Genomic DNA, 13,042 nt, shown 5'->3' with positions numbered 1-13,042 from the left:
CTACTCAGTGTGTGTGTGTGTGTGTTTGTGTGTGTCCCTTTCATTATGTGTGTGTTTTCATCCTCTCTCCCTCGCTCTCTATCTCTATCTCTATAATATGCTCTCACACAACTCTCAATCTGCATCTCCTCAAGCTGCCCACACTCCGGTGCAGATCGGCAGGAGACCGGTGGGGAAACATGATAAGATTCACACCGGCTGAAATTGAGCGCTGCCCTAGATGGGATCTAGGCCCCTAATGAGCCCAGTATATGAGATGGACACACCTGCTGCCTACTGGAGTCCATGCCGGAGTCAGATTCATGATGTATTGTACATCCTGCTCTCCCTACTCCCTCCGTTTCCCCTTCCTCTGCACTCTGCCTCCCCCTTGTCTGTCCTCCCTGTTACATCATCGATCAGTAGATCTGTGTCAAGTTCATACGCAGACAATACAGATCTAGGATCGCTGACGTGATAGGTCCTCCCCTACAAAGGGTTGATCGATAGATGCGATCTCAGATGCATTTATCGCATGGAGGAAAATATTGCGCCGGTGTTCATGCGTGTGCTGGTAACATGTTGCCATGGGGACGGCTCAGGCAGAGGCAGTCTGCGACACCTGACTGCTCTCGTGACATGAAATGAGGCACTCCGCTATCCCTCTCTTTCTCTGTGTGTGTGTGTGGCACATTACAGGCTATTTTCAGCATCACTGTGATGTTGTCCATATTGGCTTGATTGTGCCCGGTGTGTTGTTACTCTCTGAAGAGCCAAATTGGCTTATGTAGCGGGTTGTTTACTGTGATATGAGATGCATTGGTAACATATAACCATTCTGCAGAGTGCTGGTGTTGTCCAGTGCCATTGTTTGCTATATCAAAACATGTCCTACTCTGATTGAAAAACAATCTCATTTCATTTGCTATTCTTAACTGTAAGTGTGCCGCTTTCTTCTTTCTGAGAATGATATTTGAAGCAGCTTACATCTCATGAAGAATGTCTGTAGTGCAGTGAAAGGAAATACTAGTGGAAATGAATGTCAGTATTTCGTCCTTCAAGAGACCAAGTATGCATAAACAATGTGTATAAAATGCTGAATACTCCTGAATGAGTACTAAGATATCAAAGTCACTTCTTTTTGTTGAGATAGCACGGATGTTTCTTATCCATTGCTTGCTGCTCTAAGAAAGAGAGACACCGTACACGTGTGTATGGCAATATGTTGTGTATGGTAATCAATGTTATCTTTGGTAGATATGGATACATATTGCCCAAGCACCTGGAATTTTTTGTTTTGTTTTGTGTAACAAGAATGAAACTATTATTACTATCAAATTTTGCATAGGATCATGAGTGTTGTATAATGCTAATCAATGCTATCTTTGGTAGATGTGGATACATTTTGTCCTGGCACCTAGATTTTTTGTTTTGCGTAACAAGAATGAAACTTTTTCATTGCTTTCAAATTTGCATAGGATCATAGGTGATTATTTTAGGTCTGGAACAAGCATCAGCTATGAAATATGATATTAAAAATATCAGTGGGATAAATAACAAGGGAAGTGACAGAATAGGAAAAATTGTGTTTTGACCAAAGCATTAAATGTACCCAAACATTACAATCAGTACAGTTCACCAAGATATGCCTTTAATGGAAGGTAACAACACTATCGAACTTTATTTGGGATCTCTGTTGTGATTGTCCTTTGTAAGGTGGTCATTATCATTCAAACAGCATGGTAATGATTAATTTGGTCAAACAGTACAATTGTTATAATATTACTCTAGAGTTGCATTGCAATCACGTTGTGAGATGAAGTATAAATGAAAATAAGGTTTTAATTTAAGGACAGGATGTATTTATGCACCTGAGACATTTCATATCGAGAATTCTCAGTGCAGAACTAGAGATTTGCAAAGGGTTTCAATTCATTGATCTTACAGTTTTTAAAGATATGGATTACTCGGAAAGTTTTGCAACACCATATCAAAGTGATATTCTCAATTGCCAATGCATACTTGATATTAGTATACAACTGAACCTATAATTCTGCAGAAGGTCCATTGTAATACTTGTCTGGTGATTTTGTAGTATATAACTACTGATGCTACAATGTATCCACACCAGGTCAATCAAAAAATATTTCTAGCAGGATGATGTAAATGTTCATAGATGATATTAAATGGACTGTGCTTATTTCATCAATAGTTGATATTTATAACAGGCTTTCTCTGCTGGACAGAAAGTGTTATGAAATGACATCCTTGGATCAGCATTATACAAAATAGAAACACACTACCAGGTGGTGATAGTGTCCATAGTCTTGGAGAAGCAGCAAAGAAAGGTTCATGAGATAGCCAGCTAGCTTGTTGTTCAGTGGTTGCACAAAAGTCGCTGATGTTCATAGTCCACTGCACCTGGAGTAGGATGCACGTTATTGCACTAATTTTGGCCACTTTGGAGACTAGTATCTGGAGTTTGAATGAGATTCTATCCTTGACTGGAAGCCAGTGGAGTATAGATAACTCAGAGGGATGGAATATTATTAACCCGTTGAGGACGGTTTGATGTTGCAACAACACACATTTCCCATAGACAATTGCCCGAGTATACTCGCTACTCATCCTCAACAGGTTAATAGTAGTCCTATGAGAGATTCCAGTCTGGTCTTCTTAATGCTGCTGTGAAGAAACGCACAGAAGTAATACAATGGAATGAAGTTATCAAATGAATGAGACAATTTCTTGTATTTTCATAGTTGCTTTAACGTTTGGGCTCACTTTGCAACCTATTATCACAGGATATTTTTTTTTTTCATACATCACTTTTGATTTAGGAGAACTGATACTGGCTCTGTGACCTGTGATAAAGTGGAAGCCAGGCGCGAATCAATGTGCATTAAATATGCATTCCCATGACTCATAAAAAAGAAAGAGAATAAGGCTTGTACAGTTGTAGACACTGGAACTGAGAGTTTCCCAGGTCAAGGCTGGTAGCTAGTAGCGAAGAATATCACAATGGTAGAATCTATTTTTCTTAGGCTCTGACAAAATTCAGTAGGTTCTTTTTTCTGAGCAGATTAAATTTAGAGGTAAGACTGATATTTAATAGGTTTCAAGTCACACTCTCTCCTAGTGCAGCAGTAAGTGATGAGTGTTTTTCAATGATTTTTTGTACAATCTCTAAGCATTTCTATGCTTTTTGAATTCAATTACTTTTCCTTGTATCATTTTTGGCTGCTCAGAAATTATACAAATGGACATTCCACTAAGTAGGCAAACTGCAAAATAATTTGTGGTGAGCTGTTTTCTAGCAGAATGTCTTACATGGAATGTGAAAGTTTTTTTTTTCTCCATTTGTTAACCCCTTGAAGACTAGTCCCAAATAAACTATAGCAGGTGGCTATTGGAAATGCATGTTATAGCAAAATCAGTTTGTCTTCAAGGGGTTAAGGGAGGCTATCTGCAGCATGCATAGACATGAAGGTATATCATTACCAATCCAGAGCTATAATACCTATTGAAGGACATTGATCAATTAATTGTCAGTGTGACATCAGAGTTATTGCAGGGGCATCGGTTTGTTTGCCAAGGGAAATGAAAGCTGTGTTTATACTGCAGTCCTCTGTGCATTTCTTGGAAATTCCCTTAGAGATCATCTACCCAAATTTTAGGGTAACATTCCTTATTGAAACAGGAGGTAAAGTACCAGTTATATGCACACAAACATCTTGTGTCCTGATGTGATGTTTATGTGTACATATAGAAAGTTAGATCATACATGACCATTCATGTCTGTGGCCATGAGCACACCCTTTTTAGGAATTCACTAAGAATGCATCACTTTGCCACTCCATGCTTGTAATAATTCTAGTTTCAATGTGGATTTTTGGTCAAAAAGCATGCTGCTGATATGCCATTGGAAATCAGCTTCATTTACAACTAGCCAAAACTTTGCAGTGGAGCATTGTGTGCAGTTGGATGCTCTCGCGTGAGACTCCCAGTTTGTGTGCTGAGTCTGTCAATACTGATAGTAACTTGCTACACCCTCCGGAGGTTCCTCAATGTTCGTTCTGGACAGCGTAGCATTATTTCCATCTCACGTTTTGCTGCTGTATTTGTAACATGTTTGTGCTTTGACTCGCGACCGTGTGTACTGACAACGAAGGAGGGTAGTCACGCCAAAACTTCTGGAATTTGCCTTGTGTTTTTGCTGCCTTTTTGCGCAGTATAAACGGGATACAAGAGAGCTCTTCAAGACGAGAAAGAATGAGATAGAGAGATAGATAGATAGAAAAGGAGAGAGAGTAAGAGGAGAGATAGAAAAATATAGAGGGGGGAGATGTAGAGAGGACACCCATGGAGAGTTGAGAGTGAGTGGTGTCACTGTTGCTAGGTCACCACGGGACATCGCACTGCATCTTTTGTGGTCCGCTATGGGACCGGATGACTTGAGTTTCAGAGTGCCTATCCGGTCTCCTCTTGCCCTCAGTTCAACCCAGTTTTTTTGTTTTGTTTTTTGTTTTGTTCCGTAGCCTGCAAGACACAGCCCTAGATTTTCAGCTCATTGAATGCCCTTTGTCAACTCATATCTGCCTCCAGTGCAAGTCTAGAGTCCTCCTCTTTCTCCCTCTCCTCCCCTTCTTCCTCCTCCTCTTCTTCCTCCTCCTTCCTTCCTCCTCGTCCTCCTCCTCCTCCTCCTCCTCTTCCTCCTCCTCCTCCTCCTCCTCCTCCTCCTCCTCCTCCTTTCTAATCCTCCTGCTCCTCTTATCTTATTTCTCTGGGAGGGATCTACCTAGAAGGCTTATCTTGGCTTCTACACACTTTGACAGAATTCATTTACTACAAGTTGGAAAGTTTTCCTTCCTCTTTGCACATCTTCCTTTCTTTGTTTTTTTCACTGGATATTGTTCTTAATTTGGTTCCCCTCTTATCTGAGAAGGCAATCATTTTGAAGGTATTCAATTCATTGGAGAACCAGTTCTGCTCAATTTGCATGTATATCAAGAAATTAAACTTGATCACTTGATCAATGTTATTGTATACCCTGTCAGTTGGTTTCTCTTTCATGGTTGCCTTGATTTGTTGTCTGAGTATAAGATTATGTTAATTTTGTCACACTACCACAGTGCAGGAAAATTCATGAATGTTTGTATCCTGAACAAACATGCAGAATTTCAGTCATGTCTCTAGATGATCATGTAGTTGTGCACCCTCCTGTGGTCATAAGCTATAAAGTGCAGGTGTTTTATTAAGTCAAACAAGGAATGGCTGTCCTTAAAAATGTGATACTCATTTTGCATGTTAACCCAATCCATACTCAATTCTGAAATCCCCATACACTTAATACACCTGCCACCATGTTCCTGCATTGAACAAGTTAATTGACATCAGAGTAGATTCCAGGGGATTTTTCTTTTTCTGTTGAGACTCATAGCAGCCATGTAAAATAAACTAGACACTTTGCTTTAAAAACATAGTATCAAGAATTGCTCGTCATTTCTGGTCAATAGAAGCACGATTGTAATGGTGTCATGCCCATTTAAATGACCGTTGTAATGTACCTGTTCCATCCAAAAAGACAATTTGATTTGATAAATCTGTAAGTGGAGTAATGCACATAGTTGCCTGAGATTGTTCTTCTAGTGCCGTGGTGATGTACGGCAATTTCAATTTCCAGGAAAGAAACCCCTACGAGAACAATTCATACCACGTTTCAGAAATAGATGAGATCAATTGTAGTTTCACTTCTCTCTCAAATGTATCTTTGTGGCTGTCCAGATGAAGCATGCCTTCCTTTCTACATCTTTTAATGGCAGTATTAAGGAAGTCACGTGACTTTTTTTTTTTTCTTCTTCTTCTGCCTGCAGGAGAAAGAGGGACTTGAGTTTCCGAGAGTCCAATTCAGCCTAGAGACCTACAGGTCACAGCCATCTAGGTTGTGCACATAGACAAAATAAGAGGGAGAAAATTGTGTTCTGAAGGGAGGGGGGGGGGGGATCTGCGTTAACCATGAGACTTGCTGTATGAGTAGTGAATGGAACTACAATCAATTCTTCCAGGGTTCTCTTGTCTTCAGGGCACATTACATATGGCTAATATCTTCCTTCACTTCGTGTTGTTCGGAGGAAACAAAATATGCGTAATGATCTGTTGTCATATCCTTGAAGTTCCCGATTACGCAAAAACAACATCAACTGAATGACACACATCATGTGAAGGTTGAAATGCAATCTATGTATTGCTCACATCATCTGTTCAAGTTTTATGAAAAGAGAAAAGAAAAGATCAGCAAAAGTATACCTTCTTGTTTATTTATGTCTTTATTTGTTTGTCTTTGTTTTTTTAATCTCCTCCACAGGTTTGCGTATTTTAGTTATGTTACTGCTGGACACCCTTCCGATGCTGGGGAACGTCCTCATGTTATGTTTCTTCGTCTTCTTCATCTTTGGAATCATTGGGGTGCAACTATGGAAGGGGCTCCTCCGCAACCGCTGCTTCCTCGATCTGGGAAATGTCACAGTGGGAGACGGGTGAGCAAAAGTTGCTGATACATCTACTACCACCTCTACAACTACACCACCAAAAACACCACACCCACTAACAATGCTGAAACCACCTATTACCGCAAAAGCCCTATGAGAGTACAGCTACACCCACCACAGGAATCACACATACCACATCAACCTAGTATAATCATAACAAGTACTACTACCACAACAACAGCCGACACGATACTGTTGCCATGACAACAGTAACAGGAACAACTTCAACAACAAGTGCCACCACTACCACCATCAAACAGTTTAGCTTCACCTGTGACAGCGTTTGAAACAAATATCTTATAAAACCACTATACCTACAACAATAACTTTTCTCAAAGATTCCTTTTAAATTGAGATTATAGTGCCAATGTGTACACATTAGGTAATGGCCCTTGATTTGCGTCACTGTCACACAATGAAGCCTAATGATACAAAGAACATTCTCACAGACTACAATGACAGGGCTGCCAACTCTCACTCATTGAGAGTGAAACTCACTCATTTTGGTCCTTTCTCACTCTAAAACTTTATTTCATTTGCATGCATTTCTATTGATCTCACTCATTTTGACTCCTAAATTATAGCATTGGCCTATGGGAGTCTCACTCTCAACTAGTTTCCAGTGTTGGCAGTCCTGCAATGAGTTAATTAAAAGTGCTGTAACACTGACAAGGGAAAACAGATTGAGATGAGGTATATCCTGTTCTTGAAAGTCAAATTGTGATTTGTTCTGCAGAAACTGATTCTGTTACATCTCAGTCCCACACTCTTCATAAGATGTAAGCACTGGATAAAGTAAATCAGAGTAAATGCCTTGATTATTTGTTGTATACAGTAGCTTTTAGCTGGCATTAGGGAGGTTTATGTGAGATGAAATACAGATGATACATTTCATTAATACATAGAAGGGATATAAAAACATTTGTTAGGCTGCAAAGGGCAAAAAACTAAAAAACTAAAAAACAAAGCCATAAGACAAGAGAGATGTAAGGAGCTAGAAAAAAAGAAGGTAAATATTGGTCCTGCGTGCCATCCATTTCCAGCCCACATTGGGGGCACCCAGACCCACAAATATTGACTGCGTCAAGAATAGCCTGGAGACATGTCTCTAGTACACCACCCTGACATCCATCATGGCGGCTGAGGGCAGTCCGTACCTCCGCCTTTTTTTTTTCTCCAGTCCATTCAGGCATGGTAGCTGGAGGTAATGGTTGGGATGGGGATCATGGGTGCCTGTAATGTCCTGATATCGGCATTTACACTGCACCATTTTGTATCTCCTCCTCCTCCTCCTCCTCACAATGTACTATTGATTTTGAATAAGGGGTAGCCCTCACCTTTCCCAGGAATTCTTGGGTCTCAAGGATGCATAGCTTGTTTGTCTCATTACATCTTTTCTTTTGAAAGCAGTGCATAAAATTCAGGTCAGGGTGACCATGATGTACTGTAGTGTTGATAAGAGAATGAAAACATTTCTCTTCAGATGATTTCCCCATCCCCAGACAGACAAATGTTTACAAAATTTGAAACTGAAATATGGAAAGGAGCGCATAGGCAATGAAATCATCCAATTTTAATCTGTGTTGTAGTATTTTGACACGTGCAAAATATATAGGAATATAGTAATGAACAAATACATGTGTTCATATCTTGCAAAATGCAATCCCATACACCCACTTGCAAATATTTAGCTTATACAGCACATGGTCTAGACAATTTTTTTAAAAATTTTTGCATTTGCATGACTGGACAACTAATCCTGCTTGAAGAAGGAATTTCAAGTCAGTGCTTGATTACCCATTCATACAAATGTTCTCGTCTTTTCTGATTAAAAAACAAACAAACAACAACAATAAACTATATGCCAGCATATATCAAATGTCCAGGATTTCTTATAGCTCTTGTTCTGTACAAGAAATTTAAAAAAAAACATCAAAGAGGTGCAAGAGACTTTTGAAGTCTCTGTATGATATTTTGTTAAATGATTAACTTGCACTTAGAAGGTGATCATTCTGGCCTTCATTTCTCCCTCACTCGAGATGATTTGGGATAGATTGATTTTAGAATTAATTTTCCTTTGTTTATAACTTATAATATCACTGTCTTGTTTGGAGCAAATCTACAGCTGTTATATTGTAGTTTTTTTTTTCCTGTTCATTATAAATTGTAGTGAGCACCCTATTTGAAGAAAGCTGGATTAGTGCCAAGGTGCTGAGTAATTAGACTGTGAAATCAAAGTGATAGGGAGATAATTACACTCCAGAATGAAACACACTCACATTCCTTACAAGTGAACAAGGCAGTGATGACCGCATAGCTGGCTAATGGCGCATTTACAGCGAGCATGGTACGAGCAACGGGCCGGGTTTTTGCTATAGTACGCCAAAAGGAACCATGTCTGGTTCTGTCAAAAAGGAATCAGTAATTCGTTACAAAATCACCCAAAATGTTATTCTTATGTCCAAATCAAGAGCAACAAAATCAACAATAGAAGATTAATTTCGCAAGAAAATTATAAGCGGGGAAGTGACTTTGTAACAGAACCAGACATGGTTCCTTTTGGCCCACCATAGCAAAAACCTTGTTCCGTGACCCATGCTAGATTTGGTGTAAACACAGCTTAATGGATTGCTTTAGTTACATAGTGACATAATTACTAACAGCATGTACCTGTATGGACCTACTTTTGTATGATATTTGATTGTGACCATCATCATAATGGTATTGGTAATGATGTCAGTCCATTGCAAAAAAAAACCCAAAACTTTTGTTTGTATGTTTATTTGTCTGTTTGTTGGTTTGTTGGTTTGTTTCAGTTATATTTCAAGAGGGTAATGTCTTCAAGACCAGCAGGTCCTGCTCTTTTACAGAACCTTGCTTTCATGATAGAAATACATATTTATCATTCATCCTAGCTCAAAATGGACTTCGTACATAGTGGAACAGAAAAACATCATAAAATCTACACAGATTGTTAAAATCACCTTGTTAAAATGCATACAATCAGAATATCAAATTAAATCATGTCATCTAAATGAAAATGTTACCTTTAAAGTCTTGAAGCAATAAGAAAAGGACAGACTTGAAAGTCTTTGATCCTATTGCAACCCAAACCACACTGGCACCACAGGGACAGAATTGTGTACTTCAGCTGTACCTTGGTTCTGCCCAAGATGGCAGCCGTGCCTGCGACACCATCCCGTGAGATTCCGTCTCACTTCACACCGAAACAATTGTTGCCAGTCGGCGAGTGATGCAAGACGCGGTCTGTGCGCTGGTCCTCCCTGTGGGGCATCCAGCGAGCGATGTCACGTTAACGTGCTTAGAGCAGCAGGGCGTCGCCTTGGCGCTGGATGAGTGGGGCTATACCTGATATCACTGGTAGCAGCCAGACCAGACAGACGAACTGGGCTGCTGTGATTGCGTGACAGCTGTCCTAATCAGGGCTTGTTAATGGCACAGATCTCAGTAGCCAGCCGTAAATATGCATGATATGTGAAATCTGTAATAGCTGGATGTACATGAAGTCTGCCAAAGCTGGATACATGAAGTCTGTGAAAACTGCTCACATCTATGGCTCGCTTTGTTGTAGTCTTGAGCAACAGTTTAACCCTTTCAAAACCAACATCACAAGAAAATCATTGAAACAACACACAAACAATTATTCATGAGTATTGGGAGAGTTAGATTTCCCAGGCTGTAGCATGTGATTCAAAAAGGTATATCCAAATTCTTGAAACATATTGAAGAGATGCACAATTTTCCTGAACATATATGAGTTTACTTCAATATACATTATTTCAAAAGAAAGATTACTAGAAGAATTACACCAAAATCAAAACACTAATCATGTGACAGCATACCATGATTTAATATATCAAAGTGATGATATGCAATGTATACTATCCCTCTCTTTATGATATTCTGAGTGATTATTTTTCTATGTCAATTCTATGCAATGTAATACAATTGTACAATTGTTTTTAAGTCAAGATTTTAAGGTTTTTTAATGGGTTTAGGGCAATTACCCCCTGTGCAATTACCCTGGACCCATCCCCTGGCCCTAATCCTAATCCTGAACCTAATCCTAACCCTAACCCTAATCTTTACTCCAACCTTACCACTAACCAGTATTTAGCCGGGGGGTAATTGCCCTCTGGGGGTAATTGCCCGGATACGTTCTTTAATATGTATTTGTATCAATTGATACTGGAGGCCTGGTTACATGACTGAAAATTGCCTTTATGATGCTATAAAAAGTACTTTTAGAAGAAAACATGAGTGACTGAAAATAGCCTCATAGTTACTCCACAGAGCACTTAAAGCCTTCCTTTTGTCAATAGGATTGTGAGAGACAATGCAAAATAAAGGACTATCAGTGGAAACAGATTTATGCAATCTTATCCCTTTGGGAAATCAACAATAAAGGATCAATTATATTATTACTATTTTTGGTCTAAATGTGAGTTTTTAGTCAATGAAGTGTCAAACATATATATCTGTAATGAGTTGACCACATACAACAATTTTATGCTATTGCCTCTTCCTCTCTACCAGTTTTGAGCTAAGACTAGGTAGAAAAAAAAAAGTAGTTAACAAGCATATTCACATCTTACACCTACCTGTTTAACAAAGGCTATACCTCATAAACAGAAAGCTTGTCACAGGTTTGCCAAACATAGCAATATCTGATGTATAAAAATTAGATTCCACATTATTACAGTGTATTTTGCATAGCATTTGATTCATTGGATAGGAACAAAAGGAAGTACATAGCTCATCATGATTGTTGAACAGGGAAAAGTATTATGAATTTCAATATATCAGTAAATCATCCTTTGTGTGTGTAAATAGAAATGTTCCCTTTTTTCTTCTTTGCTACATCCTTAACCCTATTACATCGTGTCTGTCCTTGCAACAGGTACCCCAACCTTACCAACTTTTACAGAGAGCCTGAGCTCTGGTCGGACTATGTCTGTAGTCTGCCGTCAGACAATGGTATGCGGCAGTGCACGGAGAGCAAGCCGCCGTATGAATATGAGAACATGGCGTGCAACATATCGGCAGTGCCGTTTGAGGACAATAGTTATGTAATAAACTCCACGGAGTGTGTAAATTGGAATCAGTACTACACGCAGTGTGCCACTAGTGATGAGAATCCATTTTTAAATTCAATATCGTTCGACAATATACTCTACGCATGGATCGCCATATTCCAGGTAAGTGTCCAACAAACGTATGACTTTATTTTCATTGGACTCTCAAAGAAGCTCTCTATGAGACTTTGTTATAAGAAAAAATTTAATGGAAGATACATTGTATATGTGACCCTGCACCACAAAACACAAAAAGTCGCCAGACATGGATTTTTAGTTAAGGGCAGATTCTGAAAAAGCAGACTCTAAGCTTTAAAATGATGTATAACTCAATTCAAATGGATTCTCCTAACCTATCTACATATTGGAAAGAAAGCACACACTCAGGAAAAGAGTGAACTGAGAAAAGAGGCTCTGAAGTACAATGTGTATTCAAGCGCTTAATCTTTACCAAGCCGTGCTGCCTGTGCAATGAATGGGACAAAAAACAGAAAGTAAACCACCGGAGTAAAAACAATGAAGGGATTATCAAATTGAACTGATATTGAGCATGCCTTATTAACACACTCTGTCCATAATTAATGCAAACTTTTAAAGCAGTAGCGTCATCCTTTCAAAAGTTATTAGAGTTGAAAAAGAAGAGTGTGTACAAGGTTTCTCAGAAATGAAAATTGGACTCTAAAGACACATCAAATCACAGTATTCTACCAAAAATGTTCAAGATAAACTGCTATAAAACACACTTTCCTGCCCGTTTTATGATCCCAAATTTTAGCATAATGTAGAAGAAGGCTTGCTCTTTCAGAAAATATGAAATAGTCAAGATCGGCTAGGTTGACCCATTTCACCTATTTTCAGTCCTCACGCAAAAACAGTGTGTGCGACTTTTTGTTCGTTTTGTGGTGCACGGTCACATATATTTCTAATCAACCTGTTAGAATCAAGGTGTAAGTGTAAGTTACTAAAAATGTATTATTCATTAGATGTTTTCCCACTAGAACATGATATACAGGCACGACCAAATCTCAAGACAAAGATTACAAATGTCGGTGTATCTGTTCAAATTCGTCCATGTGTTACTTTAACATGTTTGCCTTTTATGCACAGCTTGGATGATTCGAAGAGGATCTAGTTATTTTTCTACATATTTGGAACATTGTAAGGAATGCGAATACATAATGCTTATTTATGAAAATAGATGAATTCACTCTCTTTGTGTATTTTTGAATTTGAGACAGAGATCCCTGTTATTTGTATTTTGTTTCTGTTGAATGGCAAGCAGTTTGCACTGGAAGTATGTGTTTCAGTTTTATCATTTTGTCTTTCTTCTCTTGATCAAAGCTGACAGTATAATGATACCAATGACATAAATAATCATTGTGCCATTTATTCAAGTTCCAAAAGATACATTATTTCTAT

The 13,042-nt window shown here is 38.8% G+C and overlaps 1 protein-coding gene across 1 annotated transcript in view; it reads left to right on the top strand.

Moving 5' to 3' along the window:
• Window positions 1-13,042, top strand: part of LOC139722919 (voltage-dependent T-type calcium channel subunit alpha-1G-like) — a 47,050-nt gene that overhangs the window by 19,478 nt on the left and 14,530 nt on the right. Inside the window, exons 3-4 of the mRNA XM_071634201.1 lie at window positions 6,344-6,515; window positions 11,449-11,746. Of these exons, the coding sequence (XP_071490302.1) occupies window positions 6,344-6,515; window positions 11,449-11,746 (470 nt within the window). The remainder of the gene's footprint in view (window positions 1-6,343; window positions 6,516-11,448; window positions 11,747-13,042) is intronic.

The sequence above is a fragment of the Diadema antillarum genome, unplaced genomic scaffold, assembly GCF_040938485.1.
Source record: "Diadema antillarum isolate AM-2024a unplaced genomic scaffold, OU_Dant_1.0 scf00000177, whole genome shotgun sequence".
Lineage (NCBI taxonomy): Eukaryota > Metazoa > Echinodermata > Echinoidea > Diadematoida > Diadematidae > Diadema > Diadema antillarum.
This window is presented reverse-complemented; position numbering and strand designations above follow the sequence as displayed.